The sequence below is a fragment of the Prionailurus viverrinus genome, chromosome A1, assembly GCF_022837055.1.
Source record: "Prionailurus viverrinus isolate Anna chromosome A1, UM_Priviv_1.0, whole genome shotgun sequence".
NCBI lineage: Eukaryota > Metazoa > Chordata > Mammalia > Carnivora > Felidae > Prionailurus > Prionailurus viverrinus.
The window spans coordinates 20,654,871-20,680,791 of NC_062561.1; the positions used below are offsets into that span (position 1 = coordinate 20,654,871).

Here is a 25,921-nt window from a genome sequence, read left to right on the forward strand (position 1 = left end):
AAGGCATCTTAAATATTATTGTCAAACTTGCTCCAGTTGGGTCATGTGATCATTCACAATGAGAATGTGATGTGTAAGTGGCCCCAGCCTAAGATGCCCCTGTCCACTTGTGCAGTGGGACAGCTTCATCCTACTTGACTACATGGACTGAGCATGGAGGAGGACGGATAGCTACTGGGTGATGAGGATGTTGTTTCCATTAAAGAGTGAAATAGATACTGTGAAGCAACAATATCTGGTGTCCAGTACCTCATCCAATTTGAGTGTGCCTTCTGTTACACAGGGGCCTCAAACTGTCACCATAGTGAGCTGGGAGTGTGTAATTAGTTGCTTGGTCTGGTAGCCTAGCATGTGTAACGTTGGGGGTGTTTAAACCAAAGGTAGATCTGCTGTGCTGCTGACCCATCTCAATAAGCCTATGAATACTTTTCCTCACTTAGGGCCTCATATCTCCAGCTTTGGGACATCAGCCATTAGAAGGTCATAGCAAAGAAAAATGTGGTCCATGGCTAAGACAGATGCCGGAGATGGCCCTGAGTTGCCGGGCGATCCAGGGCTCTCTGAAAGATACGAGGAAACCCAGACAGTATAAGCAGTATGTACCAGCCCCTGGACCCCACGGTTCTGTGGCCCCTTCTCTCATAGTCCCTGAAGTTCAGCTGGTCTCCTGGGTCTCAGAATCAGCCTGCTCTGTAGAACAGTGGGGCCTCAGGTCAGGCTGTGTCTAGCCATTTCAATTTTGCTGTTGGCTGGAATTTCATCTGTCAAGGAGGTTTTGCAGTCAGCCATTTGATAGTGGAAGAGTGAGCCCACGAGGCTGGATTTCCTGCCTATCTAGAAAGAGGAGCACGCCTGGAGATCTGAGGTGCTCTGTGCAAATTAGGGCTTAGTTTTTGCTATTCCTGGTCAGTCTCCGCTAAACCTAATGTATTTCAGTGTTTGAGGACTAAAACACACACAAACTCAAAGATTTTTTTTTTAATTTTTTATCATGAACTTAAGTAACTTCATCAAGAGAATCTCATCAATGTTAAGCTGTTTACTTCCTTCCAAAGTAATTTCCTTTCTGTCAATGCACAGACATGCATTTTTACTTAGTTATAATTAGTGTGAACATGCTCGTTTTTGTTTAAGAAAGGTTTTCTTTACCTTGGCATTCAGATTTGTTTTCATAGGCGAAGAAAACACTGAGAACTAGAAGGAACCTTCGCTGGAGAATTGGGAGGATTATATGGGGTCATGTTATCCCAGAGTTGAAGAAACCTTAAAGGACCCTGAATCTCACCCCATAGCTCTGAGGACTCCCCTTTAGACTAACAGACTCATTGGAGCAGCCTTCCCACACAAAGGTCTCTCCAGCTCTTACTGGACGGCACCAAGAGTGGACTCTCCCTTCTAAAGGAAGAATGAAATCCCATTTTCCATCACCTCCCCCACCTCCCCCCCCCCCTCCCCCGGGGCTAGGGTCTATGGGTCTGTCCCTGGGCTTGTACCCTCCTTACCTGCTAAGTTATGCAAACAGTTTCCCATGCGGGAAGAAAGCGGAGACCATGCTGCTCTGTAACACTCTTCCAACCATTCTCTTCAAGCGTGTGTTGCTTTTCTCCCCCCTCCTAACATGTAACCACACACCAATAGTTTCCAATCTATCAAAGCTTAAATGTCCCAGTCTTCTCTCCTAAGTCAAGGACGCGGCGAAGTTAAGTTTAATTAAAAGCAGCAACTATTTGTACAGCTGTCTCGGGCTTCATGGCTCGTAAAAGGATTTAGCTTCAAACCTCCCTGCCCCTGTCCTCTGGGACTTTCACACAAAGCCATTTAGGCCCCTCATCTGGGCAGTTACCAGACCCGCGCTTCCCCAGTCACTTCAGGAGCGCCCCCCCCCCCCCGGCCATGCTGTGCCCTGATGCTACTTTAGGGGTCAGATCCTCTGAGCTCACGTGGCATGGGGCAAGGCAGAGAGGGGCAGGACTTCCCATACCCGAGTCCCCTTGTTTGGTTTGGGGGAACACAAGGCCTTGACGAAGTTCCTGAAAATTCTCAGGGTTGGGAAAGGGGGTGGGGGGGCATGATCAGGCACTGTCTTCCTTTCGTGAGCTTTCTCTGGCTCTTCGCACTTTTGATCCGGGCGGGTCTTTCACCGGCTACCTCCAGCACCCGAGGCACGAATGGTCACTGACAGGCCTCTTTCAAAGGAGATGGGGGCTGGCCATCCCTGCAGGTAGATGCATCCGCTCAAAGCAGCACGCTTCCCCCCCCCCGGCAAAGTCCTGGAGTCGGTGTAAAACCAGCGCTCAGCATTTGGCTGATTTTCGAGCGCACAGAGGCAGCGCTTCGGGCAGCCTTGGGTCTGCACACGCCCATGCGGACGGAGCGAATTCAGCGGCCAGCCCGGGTCACCCACTGCGGGCCGGGGGCGGGGGCGGGGCCGGCCCCACCCGGGAGAGGCCAGGAGGCCGCGAGGCCGCGGGTTAGGAAATGTGACCCTGGCGACCCCAAACGCCCCCGCCCCTCTCGCTCACTGCTGCACCTGCCCGCGGAGCGCGCGGAGCAGCCGACAGGGAAGCCGGCTTAGCCCCGCCCCCTTAGTGGCCTCCATCAGCCACCAAATGGTGGCTCTGCAGATTCTGCAGCTGCTGCAGCAGGAGTGGGGCTGAGGGGACGGTCCGAGCGACCCCGGGAGCCCGCGCGATCCAGACCACGTGTCCTCCGCCCCAGCGCGTCGCATAGGCAGGCCCTCGGCCGGCCAGGCCTGTCCTGGGGCGCCAGGATGGGGGGAGGGCAGGAATGGGGGGTTCTGGGGCGCGGGTCAGCTCCCCAGAAGCGGAAGCGGTGCGAGGCGCCGAGGGGGGCGCTGAGCTGCACCCTGGCCCAGATGGGCATGCGCAGCGCGCTGGCGCGCGTGGTGGCCTCGACCTCGAGCTGGTCAGCGTGGAGCAGACGCTGCTGGGCCCCCTCCTGCAGGAGAGGTCCTTCCCCAACCATCTGAAGGCGAGTCTGGCCTCCCGCACCCGCGTGGGGCGCAGGATCCCCGGGCAGGGCGGGGCCGCCCACTGCGAGGCCGCGCTGGCCACAGACCTTCCGCCCGGGCGAGAGAGAACGCGGGAGGCGACACCCCCGGGGACTTGAGTCCAGGAACTCGGGCCCACCTGGAGCCCACCTGACTGCGGAGCCGAGACGCAGGGAAGCCTTGCCAAAACCTGCCTCTGGAACTCCTTTCTGTCTCTCACATAAATCAGCTTCCTGCTCCAGCTGAAGGCCCTTTCCACATGTGCAGCGGTCTGTGGATGGAGGACCGCTCCCCCTGCCCCCCTTCTAAATTAATAGCCCTTTCTCCAGAGCCTTGCATACACGTATGAGGTCCCCTCTGTCTTTTGCATGACAAAATCACCTAGATTTATTTAAAGTTCCTTCACACTTAAGACTCACGATTATTTTTGCATAAATCCAACTCCCCGCAGAGTTCAGAGGCCTTACAGAGTCAACCTAAATTCTCATAAAGTGGGGTGAGAGCGGGGTGGGTTTCGGGTGTTGAAGCGTGAATACTAATGCTAAACTCCTGCTAAGTCATGCAGCTCATATCTGTAGGGCACGTTTCCTCTTACGGTACCAAACTGTTAAGTCAGTCGAGCCAGGGAACATAGCGGCCGCCTCTCAGGCCCAGCGGGGCTGTGGAAACCTTGGGGGGGGGGGGGTTGGGATCCAGTCTCCGCTTTGTCATTAACTAACCTTAATTGGTTGAAGGTCACGGATCTTGAGATCTTCTGGCTTTCCAGTTTTGCTTCATTGCTGCCTCCCAGGCGGCTAGCAGAAGGAAATGAGGGAGGGATGTTGAAGAAAGCCTAGAACCGTCCTCAAGAGTTGCTTTTCTTGCTCTACAAGTCAGGGTTTGGGGCAAAAATGGGAAGTGCTGCTCCACTCATGTTAGAAAGTTAAAAAAGCAGCTGCATTTCACTAATGCTCTCTCGTGTGAAATGCACCTTGTATCTGGCACCCCAAAGAAATAAAAACTCCTGCCAGTTAAACTATGATGCGCCGTTTCTAAGATGTATCGCCACTTCCGAGATTTTTGAAACTTCGTGAAAAGAGGTGCATCTTAGAACTGACGGAGTAGGAAGCGCTGTGTGATGTCAGGAACCTATCTGGGGCACAGGTAGGTTGGCAAGAGGAGAGACCGAGTGATGAGTTCCACCTTAGGTGATCTCGGAAGGCTTCTCAGAGGAAGTGATCTTTAAGAAACAAAATGAATGCTTGCCTCGCAGACATGAAAGGGAAAAAACATTTCAGGGGAGCTGTGTGATCCAAGGCCCGGAAGCAAGGAAAGGGCCTGGGCCTTTGGGGGAACTGAAATGAGCTCGCTATGGCAGAAGGTATAAAAGGATGCTGGAGACTAAGGGGTCTGATGCTGGGGTCAGGTGGTGAAAGGCCTGTGTGTCACGCAGAGGACGTTGAATCGTCTTGCAGGCAAAGGCAACTGTTGAAATGGCTGAGGCGAGGACCTGACCCTGGATAAATCACAGCCGGGGAGGTCGCAGTTTGGGGGTCAGGTCAGAGACCGTGGTCCGAGGGCCTGACCCAGCTCAGACGCACTGAGCTCTCTGCTCTGGCCTACAAATCACACCTCCAGAACTTCACCCAGCTGTCACTTCTACTTGGTGACCCTCTTAACGCTTTCGACTTGACTTTTGTCCTCAACATGTTCCACCGTCCTCAAGCTTTCTTTATCCAAACCTCAACCCCGTCACTCCTTTTCCGAGAAAATGGAGGCCGACAGACACAAACAGCTTCCTCTCGACCTGAAGAATCTCATTTCCACTCATCCTCCTTCTCGTCGCTAATAAAGAAATGCTGTTTGGTCCCCCTGACCCCCAACCAAAGTAGCCTTCCTCTTAGCTGCTAGAGCAAATCCTTCATCTGCCCTGGACCTCGTTCTATCAATTCCCTTCCCATCCATATAGTCTCTGCTGCCTGCACTCTGCCGGTTCCTCAGTCCATAAACTTGCTCAAGCTTCCCTTACCTCCCCGCACCTTGAGTCCCAGTCCTTTATTCACCTTCCGAGAAAACAAGTAGACATCTGCATGTGTTGCTTCCACTTTCTAGAAGTGTCCAGAGTGCTCATTAGGAACAGAGCTGTCAACTTTCTTACTCCCGGAGTCTGCTGCTCACCTGCAAGGGTGAGTTCTTAGAGCTCCTGAGAAGAGCCAGTACTTTCAGAAGGGAGAGAAACAGGCAGAGGTTTCTCTGGATGATTTGCCTCCTGGCTAACTAACATCTTGGGATTTTTCTTGGTTTTCTATTTGGAGAGAAGGTAGTATCTCCATTTGGTTGTGGAGTAATGATTATAAAGAACTCAGACTTAAGGACACAGTAGTTTGTCTTTCCAGGGGGCTGGTTATGCAGAGTTGGCTTCATTATCACTGGTGTTAACTCGAAAAAGTCGGGAGAGTTGTCTTCCTATATATTTTTTGTGACGTAAGTTTTAGGTGCCCAGCTTTATCATTTGACACCTGTATATACTACAAAGTGATCACCACCATAAGTCTTGTTACAACCCATCACCACACGGTTGACCACCTTCACCCATTTCACCCACCCCTCCACCCCCTTCCCCTCTGGGAACCACTAGTCTGTTCTCTGTATCTCTGATTTTTGTCTTTGCCTTATTTTGTTTGTCCTTTTGTTTTGTTTTTTAGATTTCACATCTGAGTGAAATCATACAATATTTGTCTTTCTCTGTTTGCCTTATGTCACTTAGCATAGTACCCTTGAATCCATCCATGCTGTCGCAAATGGCAAAATTTTATTATTTTTTATGGCTATGTGTGTGTGTGTGTGCATGTGTGGAGCCACCTCTTTAACCATTTATGTATCAATGGACATTTAGGTTGTTTTCATATCGTGGCTATTAAAAATAATGCTGCAGTGAACACAGGGGTGCGTGTATCTTTTCACATTCGTGTTTTCATATATTTTGGATAAGTACCCAGAAGTGGAAGAGCTGACTCCTATGGCAGTTCTGTTCTTTATTTTTTGAGGGATCCTCATAGCGTTTTCCAAAGTGGCTGCACCAATTTACATTCCCACTAACAGTGCACAAAGGTTCCCTTTTCCCCACGCTCTCACCAACACTTGCTATGTCTTGTCTTTTTGATACTAGCCATTGTAACAGGTGTTAGGAGATACTGTGGTTTTGATGTGCATTTCTCTAATAATTAATGATGTTGAGCATCTTTTCCTGTGCCTGCTGGCCACCTGTATGCTTTCTTGGAGAAATGTCTATTCACATGCGCTGCACGTTTTTTAGCCAGTAGTTTACTTTTGTGTTGTTGAGTTGTATGAGTTCTTTATATATATTTAGATATTAACCCCTTCTCAGATGTTTGGTTTACAAATATCTTCTCCTATTCAATAGGTTGCTCGTTTATTCTGGTGATGGCTTCCTTTGTGGAGGAGAATCTCATTAGTTTGATGTAGTCACATTTGTTTATTTTTGCTTTTGTTTCTATTGCTGTTGGAGTCAGATCCACAAAGATGTGTCCCTAAGACTGATGTCAAGGGAGCTTACTGCCTATGTTTTGTAACCCCCGTCTCATTCTTTTGCCTGTGGCTCTCCAAGGTTCTCATTACCATTTATGGAAGAGACTGTCCTGTCTTCATTGTTATTGGCTCCTTTGTCATAGATTAATTGCCCATATATGTATGGATTTATTTCTAGCTCTCAGTTCTGTTCCATTGATCTGTGTGTCTGTTTTTGCACCAGCATTGTGGTATAGCTTTGTAGTATACCTTGAAATCAGGGAGCATGATCCTTACAGCTTTGTTCTTTTTTAATCGTGTTTTGGCTATTTGGGGTCTTTTATAACTCCACACAAATTTTAGAATTATTTGGTCTAGTTCTTTGAAGTATGCCATGAATTTTGATAGGGATTGCACTGAGCCTGTAGGTTGCTTTGGTTCGTATGGCTATTTTAACAGTACTAATTCCTTCAATCCCTAAATACGGAATATATTTCCATTTATGTGTGTCTTCTCCAATTCCTTTCATGTTTTCTATATTTTCAAATTAAGGACACGCAGATTGATTTTCTACACAGAATGATTTCAGGAGGACTTGTACTAATGGAAATAACACTTGTGTGTCACTTGGAAGTGTGTGGAAATGTCTCCAACATCAGGTCTCTTTCACAGTGTTACTTGCCACAGAGAGGAAGACTCACTTGGCCTGAAGCCCACAGCCCAGGTGATAGGCAGCAGGGACCCAAAGCAGAGACAGTGCAGCACAGCTCGGTGATCTGGTCTTCCAGAATATTTCAAACCTACTATGCCACTGCCTGCTGTAGGCCCTTGGACAGAGTATCCTTCTTGTGCCTCAATCCCCTTGCCTGTAAAGTGGGGGTAGAGGGATCTAACCTTACTGGGTTATTAAGATAATGCACATGAAGTCTTAGCTAGTGGCTGCCCATATAAAGTCCCAATACCTTTGAGCTATTATTATTATTATTAATAAGTTGATGCCTCATGTTCTTGTCAACTGTTATTATTGTGTTGCATTCTTGATATTGATGGATCTGACCCATGGACTCTATTTAATTTTCTGAGTTTACAGAAGCAGAGTCAGGGAGACTTTTAAGAAGCCTCCGCTCTCCAGAGGTCAGCTTTAGCCCATGTCTCTTATGAATAGCATAGAGACGTTATCACTGAATGACTTCCTGATCAAACCACTGAGGATTAATTAAGGAAGTGAAATTTTTAGGCTCGAAGGCAGAGAAACTCTCAGCACAATACTAATGGATATTTTTAAATAGTATTTTAGTCTTTTCTTAAAGAATCCAACACAATATTCTTTTTGAATATTTAGAGATTATCAAACACACGCCAAACGTACATGAAGTGAGATTCTTTATAGTGGATAAAAAATGCTTCACGGTACTGAGTCTTGTTAAATTTGTTGGAGAGCCTAGAGTTAATCAGCTTGACAAACGTCTGTTACAAGAGGAAACTGAGGTTCAGAGGAATTTAGGATTTTGCTAAAGATCTCATAGCTGGGAAGTCATGGCCCATGATCCAAACGTGGTTTTAGCTGACTTTTTCTACCAAATCAATTAGAGAGGGGCTATGAATATCATGCTGAAATCAAGTACATGAGTGTGTACAGTTGACGGGGTACAGTCGTATGTGCCATGCACTGCACACTGCTTGGACTACAACAGTCACCTTATAGACTGGGTATCTTAGTCAGCGTGGGCTGGTGTAACAAAATGCCATAGACTGGGGGGCTTAACCCACGGGCATTTATTTCCTCATTGTCCTGAAGGCTGGAAAGTTGAAGATCAAGGTGCAAGCAAATTTGGGTTTTGTTAAGGGCTTTCTTCCTGGCTTGTAGACTGCCTGCTATGTCATGAATGGCTTTTCCTCTGTACATGCAGAAAGAGAGAGAGAGATCGATCTTGGATGTCTCTTCCTCTTCTTACAAGGACCTCAATCCTATCAGATTAGGACTTCACCCTTACGAGCTTATATAACCTTTATTACCTCCCTAGAGGTCCTTTTTCCAGTACAGTCACGCTAGAGGTTACGTTTCAACATATGAGTTTTTTTGTGGGGGGACACAATTTAGCTCATTATATTGGGTCATTTGTGTGTCCCTTTATGTGATGGCCACTTTACATAGTGACAAAAAGCACCAGACAAATGTAGGAAATCATTATCAAACTGGTAATAACTATCAAGGATGCTTTAGGCATTCACCGCTCAAAGGGAACATAGAAACACGCAGTCTAGGATTTTAAGAGCTGCTGAAAATGACCAACTCACATAGACACCATTAACCAAGCCAATTATGAAGTCACTCTGATTGAGTTTGTCTGTCTTCCTTTGAGGAGTTAAAACCATTTACAGTTTCCAAGAGTTCTGCTCTGGAGCATAGTTTCATGGAAACTATGGCTGATGCCAACTTTCGGAGGCAAGAGAACATTCCTGCTGTTACAGATTAAACTTGCCTTTGGAGGGGCACCTGCATGACTCAGTCGGCTAAGTGTCAGACTCTTGATTTCTGCTCAGGTCATGATCTCACTGTTCATGAATTCGAGACCCACATCGGGCTCTGCACTGACACTGTGAAGCCTGCTTGGGTCTCTCTCTCTCTCTCTCTCAAAATAAATAAAGCTTAAAAAAAAACCTGCCTGTGGGTTCACTCATTTCAATGAGCTAATTCCACTAGCAGTCATTCCTTCATGTTCAGTAGTCTTTGCTGGTTTTCTCATTCTACATACCGAGTGCGGTGGTCATAAAACCATTGGCTTTGGCTTCACGGTCCCTGCTAATGTTCTTTGCAAACTGCAAGTGTGAATGTTGGGTCACTCAGAGGAAGACATTGGTGATGACTGCTTTTTTCCTCATTAACATCAGTTGTGAAGCCAATTTCTGCAAATGTGGGAACTGTGCCTTTAAAAATTACGAACATACTATTGAAGAAATAAATGCTCAGGGTTATAGGGTTAGTAGCACAGCCACAGACTTGCCCTTCACTGGGGATAAAATCATGTTTTTCTGTGACATAAAGGCCCAGTGACTGCTCTTCAAGTAGCTTAACTCTAGCTTTGTTATTGCTCATAATGTGAATGATAAGAAAATCAGGGCATTTATGCTTCCAAAATGAAACTTTGGGGAAAAATAGGGCAGAAAGGCCCTAAAATAAAACTACTTATATATAACATCTTGCTGGAAATGCTGCCGTGCTTTATTTTACAGTTTCGAGGTTTGCCTTGTGAACGTACCTGAATCAAGTGCTTGTATCCATCGCAAAGTGCTTTTAACTGGACTTTTCTAATGAAAACGGTACCATACCCAAAGCAAATGCATAAGGAACCTTAGTTACTTTTGAGTGTTGAAACTGGGTATCCCACACGTAAAAATGTTTAATTTCCTGTGGACGATAGACTTTTTATGGTGACTGGCAGATACTTTGGTTCTTCACTGAGTGTTTTATTAACACAGTTGCATATCTATTTGAGATTGACCTGGGGTCCAGGCAACTGGAGGCTGCTCTGGGGGGCCCTGTGAACTTGTAGTTCAAAGCCAGATGTTGATGAACCAAGGGGCAGTTTGTAGTACACTGTTTCTGATAGCGTGGTTTTCACAACACACCTCTAAATAAAGAAATGGCATTCCCATTTTATGTACACATCCAGTGCAGAAGGTTGTGATGGGTCTGGGGGAGGGGGTTTGTGTTCCTTTAGTGGAGAGCGGCCTGCTGGCCAAGCTGAAGTTCATTAAGGTCAGGCTTCATCCCAGAAAGCTGGGAAAAAGCTCTTTCTTCAATCCTCTCTGTAGAGGGCATTAGGTTCATGGGGAGCAAGAAAGGAAAATGTGAAAAGAAACAAGGTTGCGGAGGCCCTTGTAAGAGAATATAGCTTAAAATGTTGCTGTTTCCAAAAGAATGGACTTATTTTAAAGCCGGCGGTTAAGCCTATACAAACTGGTGTTTAGTTTTTATAGATCTAGAAGTGATTTTGAAGGTGATGAGGTAGGGGGAAAGCCAAAAATCTTCCTCATGGATTGCTTAAAAGTTATCTGAATTGTAGAGCCTATAAAGTCATATTGTGTTTTTGACTTTACTATCCGTTGGTGTTGGTTTCAGAAAACAAGCCTTGAAACTGCTGCTGCCAGACTCTTTTTGCCTTCAAGCCTTCAGTTTCGATGGGAGTGTTTATTTTCAGTAAGAAGCTAAAAAAAGGCTTAGCTTTTCTTCCCTTTTGGATTTTGCAGGTGCATTTACGGTTGCTCCAGGGTGCCAGATGTGCGCATTCCTAATAAATACAACGCAGAAGGCAGCAAAGGGCAAGTGGGCAGTTTTTGTAAGAGACCTCCCTTTCTCCCAGGTAGGAGAGGGCCGAGCGGCGGAAGAGTGAGCTCCAGCTAGGAGGTATCTGATTAGCTAACGGGTTGGCTTTGCATGGGGTGTAGAAGGTTCCACACCTTGACCGTCTTCCAGACAGCCAAACCCTCTCAATTATGTTGCAGGGAGGAGGGATGGGCCAATGGACCAATTTTCAGTTTGTATGTGACCAATGCCAGTTTGAGGTTCGTAACACTCAGCCTTAAGAAAAATAGAGTGACTGTGGCCAAAGAAGAAACATTCACTTGCAGACATTGTTGTTCCATCCCGAAGCTAGTGTGGTGCCTCTGCTGCGTGCTTTCATGGTATCCCTGCTCACCCCTCTGTGGCGTCTATGGTGGGGGGGGGGGATCCAGGCCCCCACCCCCTTCTGCTGCCTGCCCTGGAGAGTAAACTCTGCTTTGCGAATCACTGCTGTACCAGCCCGGTTTCTGATCTGGGGGCGGGTCTTTGATGAACATCTGAGTTTGGGAAGAGAGGATAACTCAAGCCCTGCCACTCATTTGCTGTGCGAGGTGGGTACATTGCCTGATCTCTCTAAACCCCTGTCATTCACGGACTGTTGTGAGGACTGAGTGAGACAGGGTGTGTCAGGAGCCTGGCTTTGGATCCTGCATCTAGTGGGTTAGGCCAGACCAGCGTTCTTAAAACTCTGGCTCGCCCAGTTATCCCCACGCTTGGAAGAGTCCAGGGACGTTACTGTGGCGCTCAAGGCTCACACACTAATTTCTGTCCTGGTTCGGAGCACAGAGATCTTTCAGACTGGCCCTTTCCCAGTACCAGCCCCTCCTTGACTTCAGGCCGTAGCTCATGTTATTCATTCTGATTGTGGGGGCCGTCTTTTCCCTGGGGGGCCGATACTGCTTTCCCTAGAATCACCTGCCTCGTAATATCGGTACACTCTTCCCACCACTTCTCTGATGCCTCATTTCTTCTGCAAGGGCTGGCAGGACAGAACTCTGATGGTCTTGACCACTTAAAAGAAGATTATTGTGGTAAAAAAAAAAAAGGGCATAACATAAAGTTTACTATTTTAAGCGTATGGTTCAGCAGTATAGAGAACGTTCACATTGTTGTGCAACTAATCTCCATAATTTTTTCATCTTGAACATCTGAAACCCTGTACACGTTAAACAACAAATCCCCAGGGGCACCTGGGTGGCTCAGTGGGTTGAGCCTCCGACTTCACATCAGGTCAGGATCCCACAGTTGGTGGGTTCGAGCTCCATGTCTGCTCTGTGCTGACAGCTCAGAGCCTGGAGCCTGCTTCAGGTTCTGTGTCTCCCTCCCTCTCTCTGCCCCTCCCCCGTTCGCTCTCTCTCTCCTCTCTCTCCCAAAAATACATTAAAAAAATAAAGGCTTATGGGGCGCCTGGGTGGCTCAGTCGGTTAAGCGTCCGACTTCAGCTCAGGTCATGATCTCGCGGTCCGTGAGTTCGAGCCCGGCGTTGGGCTCTGTGCTGACAGCTCAGAGCCTGGAGCCTGTTTCAGATTCTGTGTCTCCCTCTCTCTCTGACCCTCCCCTGTTCATGGTCTGTCTCTCTCTGTCTCAAAAATAAATAAACGTTAAAAAAAATTAAAAAAAAATAAAGGCTTCTACTATGAAAAATAAATAAATAAACATTTTTTAAAAATGAAAAAAAAAACCCAACAAATCCCCATTTCTCCTCCCCCCCCGCCCCCCCCCCCCCGGCTCTGGCATCCACCATTCTTTCTGTTTCTGTGACTTTGACTCTAAGTACCACACATTAAGTGGAATCGTACGGTATTTATCGTCTTGTGTCTGGTTTATTTCAGTTAGCATAATGTCCTCCAGGTTCATTCACGTCATAGCACATTTTAAGGGCTAAATAGTATTTCCTCCTATGTATATACCACAGTTTGTTTATCCATCGATTTGTCAACGGGCACTTGGGCTGCTTCCCCCTCTTGGCTTCCCCCTCTTGGTGGAGAGTACCGCTGTGGATGTGGATGTGCAGGTATCTCTTTGAGACCCTGACTCCGTCTTTTGGCTGTACTTGTATGTTCCAGAAGTGGAATTGCTGAGTCGTATGGTAATTCCTCGTTTCATTTTTGGGGGGAGCCTCCATACTGTTTTCCAGAGTGGCTCGGTGACTTTCCCTTCCCACCAGCAGTGCCCGGAGGTGCCAGCTTCTCCACATCCTCACCAACACTTGTTGTGTTCAGGTTTTTCTGACGGTGGTCATCCTAATGGATATGAGGTGAGCTCGACCACTCTATTTGAGCCTTAATCTTATCCTGTGTGACATCTCTACTGAACAGTTTAAATAGTTTCATCTCACCAGTTAGATTCCCAACTCCTATGGGACATATTTTTCTTTGCTTTGCTGTCCTTCCTTCCCCTTCTGTCCTTCTTGCTGATATCACCATCTAGCGGAGTACCCTATGCACAAGCTTAGGTTGATGGAGTGCCTTATAAATGCAGAGTTTGTGGGACCGTAAGCTTATTTGACCTTCACGGTCTCTCCACGTGGTCGCTGTTTCCATTTTACAGATTAGAATACTGACTATTCCATAGATAAAATGTCTTGTCCGCAGATGGCCGATTAGAGGGGCAGAACCAGGGCTCTGGTGGCAAATCCAGTGCTCATGAAGGAGTCAACCCCACATTCCAGGTGTCTTTGTAGATACCTGGAGGGCTGTCCCATCCTAACTAACACCTATGAAGTCCCTTTTGCCGCATAGGGTAACATGCTCACAGGTTTTGAGGATTAGGACATAGACATCTTCGGGAGGCCACTCTTCTGTCTACTATAGGGCAGACTTTGGCTAGGAATTAAGAAAAAATGTTCTGAAGATTAGAGCCACAGGTTGCCTCCAGTGTGGCAAGCAGTGGGACACCAGGTATGCCATAGAAAGGATTCACACATCGGAACGAGCTTCGTATGAACTTCTGCAGTGCTTGGATTATGAGTCTATAAATGTTTGTCTTCTGTAGGATTGGGTTTCCGTGTTTTTACCATAGCCCCCATCCCATTTCCCTAGACACTTGGATATATGCTCTATGTGTCTCAATCCTCCTATTAGGTTAGAAGCTCCTTAGAAAGTAGGCACTCATGTCTTAATGCTTTTTACCCAGTGAGGGCAAGCATGTAGTGGAGATTTTACACGTTTGAAATAAACGTAATTATTAACTTAAATTAACTGAGCCAAACAGGCTGAGGCCATTACCCCAGTAGATTAGTTGAGTCCGTATAAAATGTAGATGTTGGCTATCAGTTTGGACCACTGTAGCAATCAATACAATTCATATCCAGAGTCTGAAATTACACAAGGCTTTAGAAGCTCCAAAACCTGCTTCTAGATTGCTCATAGTGCTAATGCTGACAATGTGCTCAAAACCCTACGTAGGATATTACATCATTTCTGGAAGCATCTGGGACTTGTCAAATAAAGGCTGCCGGGAGGATGTGCTCTGTCATTGAACGGAAAGCACCATACAGGAAATCATCACGAATATTGATGATGTGATTTTCTACTGAAAGCCCATGAGCCATTCGATATTCCGTTGCCTCTATGCTGTGAATTTTTGGCCCCCGCCTGTGCAACAGAATCAGTAGAGGTTTAGTTGGAGGCCATGATTATTGGATCCACAGTTGGCCTTCAGACCCTTCAGAAAGGAAGAGAAGCAACCACCTGCTCTATTTTTCCATCCCCTGGCTTAAGAGTCCCATGGAAAGCCTGTGCCTATTAATTTGTTTTCTTTGACTGTGAATATATTTGAGAAAGGATTAAAAAGAAATACTGTACTAAAAGAGTAAAATAGAGAGACTTTGCAGAGCTTGCCAGGGATTTGAAGTTTACCCAGGGCCTCAGGGACCAGTACAGCCCAGCAGTGGAATTTTATTATATGTATACTTTCCTCAGACGATGCCTTCTTTGATTCTTTACAGTAAACGTGAAATTGACTTCAGATTTCAGGCCCACAAACATATTTTTAAAGGCATTTTAATCTTATTTGGGTGATGAATGCCTTTGCAGACTGGCTAATAGGCGCACGTCAGCACACATTTCGGTGGTTCCTTCAATTTTGAATTTCCCTTTGCATGTTGTCTTTGATCCTTCCACTTTGTACTTAGAGTTGTATTACTTCTATAAAGCAAGCGGACAATTTCCCTTGATGTGGATCTAGGGGAAGTAGTCCAGAGGCATTTTTTTCCCCCTCTACTTTCCCATTCCCAAGCAATATGCTCCAGGAATATAGGTTGCTCCATAAAGTAGGGGACAGATTATCTAAGTAGCCCCTTGATACCTTCTGAGCAGAAAGGAGCAACACACAAAGGCAGGGACGCGAGAATGCTTTAAAGAGGAATTCAAAACAAGAAGCATGGGTGTCTGTGAATAGTTGAGTAAGGGAACTGTGGTGTCTTGTGTTTATCTTTATCCCAGCACCTAAGTCACCTGGGTCCTGCTGCCATGGTTTGCCATGGTTTGCTGAATCGAATAGATGAATGTTTGTTTTGTTTCCCAGAAGATGTTCTGTAATAAACACTTTGCCAGAAGCCCACGTCCTTCTAACCCAAGTGACAGCATTTTTTGTTAGGGAGAAGAATACCTTCTCTTTCTGTACAGAATTAGGAAGAAAACTCTAGTTCCAAACTCTAATTTCAGCTTTCAGTTCTCTCTTTCATTTTCTTTGGGATTATCTGTTGTTGTTGTTGTTGTTTTCCTTTTCCTAAATTATTGAGTTGAATTCTTAGCTCAGGACTTTCCAGTGATTATTCTTTACTTATCTATAGCATTAAGTGTATGTATTTCTCAATGCAGCTGGATCCCACAAATTCGCGATCTACTGTTTCCATAATTGTTCAGTATAAAGAATTTTAAAATTTCAGTTATTCTTTCACTGATCTATGAATTATTTAGAAGTCGACTTTTAAGTCATATATGTACTGGGAAGATTATGTTACTGATTTCTCGTTTATTTGCATTGTGACTTGTATGATATAGACTTCTAGATATTCATTGAGAATTTGCTTTTGGCCTATTATAATATAATCAGCTTTCATAATTTTTCTGTATGTTTTTGAGAATAAGTGTATCTGCTTATCTTATTGGACCAAGCTTGTGATTAGTGTTTCCATCTTGTGATTAGTGTTTCCATCTTTTCTTTCAAGGTTGATTGATTGTTTTGTTGTTTGACTTACTAGTTCCTGAGGAAGCCGGGTAAAAATCAGCTTTTATGTTTGTGGATTGAATGTAAATTGACATTATCATATTAGGCACACACAGGTACAAAACTGTTATAACATCTTGGGGTATAATTTCTTTTATTAATTGTTGTTTATTTTATCCCCAATAATGAATTTTCTGGCTTTGTTTTGGCTTCTGTTTGCTTTGTATATATTTTAGCATCCATTTGTTTTAAGTTTTTAGGTGTTTTTAGTTTTAAATGTGTTTCTTATAAAGAACGTACCAATAGATTTTTAAAAAAAATCCAATCTGATGAACACTATATTTCAAAAGGTGGCTTATTTGATGTTTTCTTTTCACCTCGATTTATATTTCTTCATTTTTACTGACGAATGATAGGATCAATTAAGTTTTAATATACCTCTTAAGTCTGCTGAGTTTTAACTTTACGTATTATTTCTGTGCTTTAATGATAGCACTGACATTTCCCACATGCATACTTAACAAGTCTGATATTTATCAATTTTGCCACTTTTCTCTGAATACGTACAAAGCCTCAGAACGCCACTCCATCCTACATGCTACTCCTATTCAGCGTCTTAGAAGCATCTTGCTTTTGTAAGCCCCAAGTTCATTGTTAGCTAATTGTCTAATCAGTTCTTTAGATTCGCGTCATATTTTTAAGTTCCTTTGTTCACTGTTGCTTCTTATATCTCATTCTTTCCTTTTGAATTAAATTTCCTTTCTGAATTAGAGCTCTAGAAAAATATGACAGTGGGGTAACTCTTGTTGTGCTATTAAGTGAAGGTATATTTATTTTGCCCTGACATTTAAATAATAGCTTATTTGGACTAAAAAAACCACTCTATGTTGACAATTATTTGAAAAATTATCTCATTCCTTTCTGTCTTCAGTGGTTGTAGCTCAGTTGTTGGCTGTCTGACTTGTCATCTCCTGAAGCCATCAGCCATTTTCTCTCTGGTTGCCTTTAAGAGTAGTTTTGCCTTGGGGCCCCTGCGTGGTTCAGTCGGTTGGGCGTCCAACTCCGGCTCAGGTCATGATCTCATGGTACCTGGGTTGGAGCCCCGCATCAGGCTCTGTGCTGACAGCTCAGAGCCTGGAGCCTGCTTTGAATTCTGTGTCTCCCTCTCTCTCTGCCCTTCCCTACTCACTCTGTGTCTCTCAAAAATAAAAAAAAATTGAAAAAAAAATTTTTTTAAGTACTTTTGCCTTAATAAGTTTAGATTTTAATCTCATTTAACTTATTCTGTTCTCGGATTATTTTACTTCCTGAATCTCTGTTCATGAACTTGGATTCATGTTTTGGATCAATTTCAAATAATTCTTATCCATTTTTCTCTTTGAATATTGCCTCCCCACCTCTCCCCCAGCCTCTCTCGTCTCTCCTGGAAGTGCATCTGGTGGGTTTCATCATTCTGTCATCCATGTTGCTTAACATCTCATTCATATTTCCCATGCCTGACTTTTCATCTTGAATTCTGAGTAATTTTCTCCTATTAACCATCCAGTTTACCATTCCTCACTTCCGAGGTTTATTCAGGTGTATAAATTGTCTGTTGAGTTTTTAATTTGTCATGATAGTTGTCATGCTAGAAATGGTATTTGGTTCTTTTTCAAGCCTGTTTTTACTTAAAATAGTTTTGATTCCTTTTTATATTTTTAATCACTTTAAACAGATTGTATAGTTTCTAGCTGAAATACTCGGAGTTTAATCCTGCCCTGCATTGGTATCTGCTGTATCATGGTGGACTATGTTTTAAATTTCATATTCTGAGTTTGTCTTTGACAAAGCTTTATGAGAATACTACTGTGGGGCATGGGCTGTGGATGTGTCCCCATGGATTAGGCTCTTGTTTGCTTTTACCAACGTGTCTGTGGATATTTCAGCCCAGTTCCAATTTTTTAAGTTAATTTCTTAGCGTGAGTGTTTCCGTAACGTATATATGGTATGGAGTGTAGAGGGCAGCTCCAAACTTAAGCTGCTGTGTAGTAAAGGTCAATAGTTATGCATCCTCGGGGCAACTTTATCCTCTATCCCAAACCCAGCTAGAGACCGACTTTCTTTTTTTGATGAGTATTGATGCACAGCTCAAATAATCTACTCTTCCTTTATCTTTGGCTGTTAGGAATTTCCATTGCTTTCTTGCAATATCAGAAAGGATGTTTGTTCTATTTTATTTAGAATTCAGTTAGCAAAAGGTTTCGGGGAAACTAAGTGTGCCTTGTTACCAGAGCCGGAAGCCTGTGGAGAGTCATTTACATGTATTTAAAATAAGTTATCTATTTAACATTATCGCTGAGATGGAATAATTTTGATTATTTATTGGAATAATTTTAGTATACCATGTCTATATAATGGATTTTAGAATGTGAACCATTTGGGGATTAAAAATCTGTTTAGTTACTTCATTATTTTTAACTACCTGGGAACTGTTCTTTCTAAATTTGCATTGGAAACTTCTTGAGATGATGTTATCAAATACAAATCCTGTATTGGAATTTTGAAGACAGTGAATATGGAATAATAGCAACAAAGGCTATCTGTGTATTCTTCAAAGCTCTGCTAGGAACAAATAACAGAAACTCAACTCCAAATGGCTTAAGTAAAAAGGCATATTTATTGACTCAGATACCCCCAAAATCCTGGGGTTTATTGTTCAAGTATTGCTGGGTCAATATGCTCAGACAATGTCATTAGAATCAATTGCTTTTAATACATTTGTTCTACTTTCTTCTGTGCTGTCTTCATTCTCATTTGGATTCTCCCCTTAGAGTGACAAGATGCTTTCTAAAAGCCCCAGTTCAAGAGAGCTTCTTTTTCGCAACCTAACAGACATTCTGGAACTGTGGCTTATTGGTCTGTGTTAGACCTGTCCATTCCTGACCACTCCAAGTGGCTGAAGGGGGGTGGTCTCCGATTGGTCTGGTCCCTGGAGTCGTAGAATTGGGGTCAGCTTTAGTCAAACCACATAGGCTGAAAATGGAGGGGAGAGGTTCTCTGAGAGAAAAAATGAGGTCCTGTGATGAGAAGAGACAGGAATGGAAGCTAGGTACACAAAACATAACAAATGTCCCATAACCTGTCTAATTGTATGTGTTTGCTGTTTATTTCAGGATCGTGTTGAGTTTAGACACATCTGCAGTCATTTGGCTCTACAAATTCAAGGACAACAGTTTGACAGAGATCTGGATACTGCCCACCGGTGTTTGAAGACAATAGTCATGAAGCTGATTCAGTCACTTGCTAATCTTCCTTCAGATGCCCACGTGGTAGCCTGTGCTTCTTTGGGACAGATCTTACAGAATCTCCCAGACATATGGATGCTCAAGACACCAGAATTAGAACCACAGCCAGTACTGCTAAGAGGACTGGGTACCTGACATTGCTAATTGAATCAGCAGACAGTGGGTGCTTTTATTCCCAGGAAGGAGAGAGGTGATGACATATATAGCAGTCTGACCAGTGGCATCTGTACCCTTCAGAATCACAGCATGTTGGTGACAGGTTTTTAAAGCAGTAGTTCACATTTTTAAGTATGTTGATATATTTGCTTACTGTTTGATTGAAATGTATTCCACTTGGTAGAGCTGATTGTATCATATATGTTTATATTTACCAATCCATAGAAGGATTAGTTTTGATCAAATGATACATTAATCTATACTTATATTAATGTAGGCCTATGAGGTTTAATATGGTTATTTAATATGGTTATTTATATATGGTTATGTGGTTAAAGCTTCATGGTTCTCAAAATTATCTTGAATAAATAGGATATTTGATAATTGATATGTTCTACTTACTGAGCACTTCATTTCATGTTATGAAAATGATCTTTAGATGTTGTAGGACCACATGTGTCAATAATTATGAGTTCCAATCCTGGCATTAATAACTTACTGTTGGACAGGAAAAGAGTTGCTTCTAAGCCTTGTGCTTTCATGTACTGATTTGTAAATTTATAATGATAATGAGCTATGAAGTACCAAGGATATATGATATGTAAATACAAAGTACAGTATTATTAAAGTCTCATGTGGAAACATGTAGCTCTTCTTACTGTTTCTAAATATTCCAATTGAAGTAGGAAATTCTTGTGAAAAAAAAGGAGGGAGTGCATATACTGGCAGGTTTCCCTAAATACTTAGAGCTGGGAAAAGAGAGGCTAACTTTTTTTGCAACAATGATCTGAACATGCTAGGAAAAACTAAATTTCCTATTGCTTAATGATTGTATCGTTTAATGGCTGTATTGAGAACCAAAGTAAATTAAAGTGATGCCTTACCCTTAAAATTTTAATAGAAATGGCATTGTATTTAGAAAAAAAAAGAGTACAATGTATATTGTAAACAGTGCATCTTGTTTTCTGAAGGAATGAAAAACTAGGTCTGTATGCTGAGAGTTGATCTGCTATTAAAAAATAAAGTATTAGTAGTAATCAAAGCCTTTTTAATCCCACATGTTCTAATCCTAGTTGGTTCCAAAATTTATTCCAGGATATAATGATGAAAGGTATATATATTGATTCTCTTTGGATGTAACTGACTATTCCATAGAAGAGAATTACATTAATGAGACTGAATTCTAAATGGAAGATGAAAGGTGTGTATTTGTGCATGTGTGTGTGTGTGTGTGTGTGTGTGTGTGTGTGTGTGTGTGTGTGTGTATAAGGGTGAGGTGGGCCAGAAGAGAAGAGCATGTATTTCTTGGAAACAATTGTTAGCCCTTGGTTCTCCAATTCCTAAGAAACATTGTATTCTGGGACTGTCACCATATTATATAGTCAAGTCTTTCTTTCCTCAGTGAAATTACCCCAGGACTCTTTCTCTAAAGACCCATCATTATAGGCCACTTTGCCCATTGTAATCAATAGCTATCTCAATAAATATTAAGGCTTTTTAAACTCTCATCCCCAGGAAATATTGAATATCTTTGCTTCTTTGTATCAGTTCTTGTGTTTTTTCCTCATTTTGCAATGTTTCGCATAGAGCAATAAAAACCCTATTTCATCCTTCAAGCCCTGATTTACCCATCAACTCCTCCTTGAACTCTCCTGGATCATCCTGGTAGGGCATGGTCTCTTCTTCCTCTGAACTCACATAAAACACATGTTGTGCTTGGACAGATTTGTATATTGCATAGCAGCTACAATTCTGAAAGTTCTTTGACCCTACTAGAACTCCCATTGTCTCTATCACTTTTCACACTGCCCCCCTCCCTTACTTCTGTGGCTTATGTTCTTTGCTTAATTTGTATAATCATTTGGTTGTACATGCCACCAATTCCCTTCTCCCATTTTCCTTTGGTTGAATTCTGCTCACAAAACTCCATCCCTGGTCAAGACCGACTCTGCTTACTCCCCATCTCTATGTGAGTTCTGAATGTGACTTAAGAACAACACATAGTCATGCAAATTTCACTTCAGTTCATGGCTACTAATCTCAAGGGGCCCTCATGTTATCCACTATCCAAATAGTTAGTACTATTTCATGCCCTAGAACTGCCATATCTAATATGGTAGCCACTGGCTACATGTGGCTATTAAGCACTTGAATATGGCTAGTCTGAATTGAGGTATGCTGAAGCCGTAAAATGCACACTTTTTGGCTTTTAAAATCTTCTCAATTTTTTATATTGATACATGGCTGAAATAACATTTTGAATATATTTGGTTATATACAATATATTATTAAAATTAATTGTACCAGTTTTATTTTGCCCTTTTAAGGTGGCTACTGGAAAGTTGGAAATTCCATTCTTGGCTTACAGCGTGTACCTATAGGATAGTGGTGTCCTAGAAAATTCACTAGACAATTCAGTGCTGTGCTTGACAATTTACTCCCTTAGGAAGGCTGTTCCACACCTTTTCACACTTGATCCTTTTCCATTCTCCTCATTCTTAGCTGATGGCCTTGCTTTTTATTGCACAGGGAAAATAAAAGCCCTTAGAAGGCACATCTTCACACTAAGAAGTGCACACTTATTAATAATGCACACTTTCCTGCATTATTTCCTGCATTTTTGCTTCTCAACAGGAGCATTTTCATCAGCGTGGTATTATAGTGTCTCCTCCAATCTTAAAAAAACAATTCCCCCAGCTATTACTCGATTTCTCTCCTCCCCTTAAAAGCAAAAATCATCGCAATTGCCCAAATTAGTCGTCTACGATTCTTTTTCCCAGTTCCCTTTTGAACTCGCTCTAAATGGGTTTTGTGTCCGCACTCCACCAAAAATGTTCTTCTCATGACTCCCAATGATTGGCCATGGATAAATTCCATGGCAGATCCTCAATCCTCATCTTATTGTATCTATCAGCAGCTTTTGACACAGTTGACTACTTCCTCCTTGAATCACTTTCTTATTTTGGTTTCCAGATCAGCAGACTTTCATGGTTTTACACCACTAACTCACTTCACGGATCTGTTTCTTAATTCCTCCACATCACACTGGCTTCTTGATTTTCGAATTCTTCAGTCTTAGTCCTTTTTCTATATTACACTTACTCTACAGTGATTTTAAATACCAGCTATCCACCAATGATGCCAAGATATATAGCTTTTGCCCTGAGCTCCAGATTCCTATAGCCAACTCACAAAAGAGTATCTCTCTTTGAATGTTTAAAAGGAATTTCCAAATCCAAAACAGGATTCTCGCTCCCAAATCTGCTTCTTCCCCATCTTCTAAGTCTCACTTGGTGCTGGCTTATATCCATCCGGCCACATGCGCAAAAAGAACATTGAAATCATCCTTGACTCTTTTTATCACTCTCACATATAGCCCCTCAATCAGCAAATCTTAATGGCTCAGCCTTCAGAATATATCCCAAATCAAATCACTTCTCACCACTTCCATGGCTACTACCCTAGCCCTATTCCTGCCTGGAATATCACGGTATCTTCCTAAATGGTCACACTACTTTGCTGCCCTCTCCATATTGTATATCAGGCACAGTAGTAAAAGTCAGACTGATTATTCCTCTATGTTTAATACGCCAATGGCTTCCCCTTTTACTCAGAATAAAGTTCAAATTTTGCCTCTGACCCGTCTCCTACTACACTTCTATTCTCATAATACCAGTCTCTTTGCTGTCCTCACTTCTAACACAACTAGTTTTAGGGCCTTTGTGTCACTCTTTCCTCTGCCTGAAAGACTTCTCTCCCATCTACTTCAAGTAAGTCTCCACTACAATACGCCTCATTACAGATGCTCTCTCTAACCCTTATCAAAAGTAGTATCCCCTGTCACTCTCTTATCCCTTCTCCCTGCTCTGTTTTCTTCATAAAGCCATCTTCTAATGCCTAAATTTATGTGTTTATTGACCAGCGTAGTGGATTGAATGGTGGCCCCCGAAGAGTATGTCCATGTCTTAGTCAGTAGAATGTGTGTCCGTTACTATATATTCCCAACAAAGCGAATATGACCTTGGATGGTAACAGAGGTGATTACATCACAGATAATGAGATTAGATTCTTTAAGGTCATCTGAGTGGACCCTAAATGCCTCCAGTATGCTTACAAGCCTTCCATCTTTCAGCAAATACCTAAACACCAAGAGAAAAGTTAAAAGGGCAATTTTAAGGATTAATTTATCCAGAACATTTTGGTTAAGTATTGGGTTAAAAACAGGCATGTAGCTACTACTCAATAAACGGTTAATAATCATAATGTTCATTGTAACAATGATGGGGCCAGTCCAAGTCACTCTGAAGAGTAGTCTTTTTCTCCTCAGATTTCCCATGCAGTCCTTTTCCTCTTCCCTTTACCCCAAATGCTACATAAATGTATCTTTAAAAAGGCACATTTTAAAACTTATGATTGTGGGCTACTTTCTTCCATAGCTCTATAATCATCATCATCATCATCAACGACAACAATCTTAATAAAATTCCCACATTTTTGTGGCTCCAGCAATGTTTGGAGAGATTTGATCATCTCAGAGTCAGGCGGTGGTTTTTGTTTAAGACTGTATAGTGCCTTGGGCAGTACGTGATACTTGTTTAAGGAGAGGTTCTGGATGTCTCTTCATAATGCTGAGAAAAACTTGAGCCATCTGATATTTTCTCTCTTGGATTCCCTTGGATACTTCATGCTCCCATTCCTTTGGACTCTTCTGTTTCATCTACTTTTTTTTTTTAATTTTTTTTTAACGTTTATTTATTTTTGAGACAGAGAGAGACAGACCATGAACAGGGGAGGGGCAGAGAGAGAGGAAGACACAGAATCTGAAACAGGCTCCAGGCTCTGAGCTGTCAGCACACAGCCCGCCGCGGGGCTCGAACTCAAGGACCGTGAGATCAAGACCTGAGCCGAAGTCGGACGCTTAACTGACCAAGCCACTCAGGCGTCCCTGGACTCTTCTGTTTCAATGCTCCACAACAATAGATTTCTGGACGGTGGAAACACATTTGCTTATGGAATAAAAATAGGGGCCATGCTGGGAATTTTTAAGCAGAGGTAGACAAGCAATGACAACATGGTACCTACACGCTTCTTTTCCTTAGATGGTCTCCTCACTGCCTTCTCTACTTCTCTGGAAGTTCCACGAGCTTCCAGATCAGCTTGATCCTACATCCTTTTGACTGCATGCCTTATGCTGACATAGTAACTATCTTCAGGTCCCTTTGGCTGTGTTCCATTTTCTTTTGCCTCTTCAGAATTGGTCCCCTTTCCCCATATAAATGCTCTCTTACTCTTCTAACTGGCAGTTACTCCCCAAAGTAGATTAGTTTTCTTGATTTAGATGAAGGCCTTCGGAGAGTAGAAAACTGTAAGATACTTATTTCCTATAGACCAGAGGATTGCCAGAAAGATGTGTCTTTCACGTCTAAAAGTTCTCTCCAACAGTCAGCACCATTTCCATTGTTCTTCATGCTCCAGTGCCAGATACTTATGTAGTAAATCTATCTGAGAGGAGTATAAATTCTTGGGATTCATGAGTTTTAAGACACATTTAATTCAGCAGAACTTCAAACAAGAAGTGTTCCATATAATCTGGGTATCCTCATCAGGGATCCTAGTGTTCTCTTTTACAGCCAAAAAAATTTACCACAGTCCTGGTTGCACTTAAATATACAACAGAAGCAAAGGTCTGGGCTATTGTAGCCCTGGCATGTGTTACCAGTAGAGCTTACCTTTGTCTGATGTGACTTGTTTACTGCTATGCTCAATAGAAGTGATATTTAAAGCTGACCCATAGTTTATAAATTTCTCCTCTGGTAGACAAGTTTATATCTGAGTTTACAGTCATAAGTCAGGAGACACTTTCAAGACTGGCAGAAATTTTTCCAGCACAGAAGTAACAGTGATTGTTCCCCTTGCTTTGATGAAGTCTTTGATAATCGTGGCTTCATTTTCTTTTTCTTTAAACAAGCATTATGAAATGTCTGTGGAGTGTAAAAGGTATCTGGCAGAGAAATAAATTCACAGTGATCACAGAAACAAGTCACAGAAAACTGTGTTGACTTAAATTTGGAGCAAAGAGGAGAAAAGAGGTTCTACGAAACCCCCTTCTCTTCCCTGCATGTGTCACTGTATCTCTGAGTGTAGCTTACGCGTACAGGATATTCTTGGAACAATCTGGAGTGTGTGGGGGTGGAGGGACTAGAAGGAAGGCAAAGAAGTACACCCAAGGTGCTGCAATCTCACACATGAAGAAAGCTGTGGAATAATTTGGGAATGTTAACGTCCTTGGGGGTATCCAGACTCACCTTGAAGAGCATATCCAATGAGTTTGTTTGGTTTGCTGATTTGCCCAAATGAAAAATACAGAACTTGTCTCACATGAAGTTGTTCATGCCACCTGTATACCCGATGTGACAGGTGTTTTATACACGATCTCACTCAATCCTT

General features: G+C 43.0%; 1 protein-coding gene across 1 annotated transcript; it reads left to right on the top strand.

The window, feature by feature from the left end:
* Positions 1 to 527: 527 nt before the first annotated feature.
* DLEU7 (deleted in lymphocytic leukemia 7) lies at positions 528 to 19,453 on the top strand. Its single transcript, XM_053447924.1, is given in 6 exon segments — positions 528 to 595; positions 2,318 to 2,726; positions 2,728 to 2,858; positions 2,860 to 2,915; positions 2,918 to 2,991; positions 19,187 to 19,453. Coding segments are annotated over 6 exon segments (1,005 nt in total).
* The last annotated feature ends 6,468 nt before the right edge of the window (positions 19,454 to 25,921 follow it).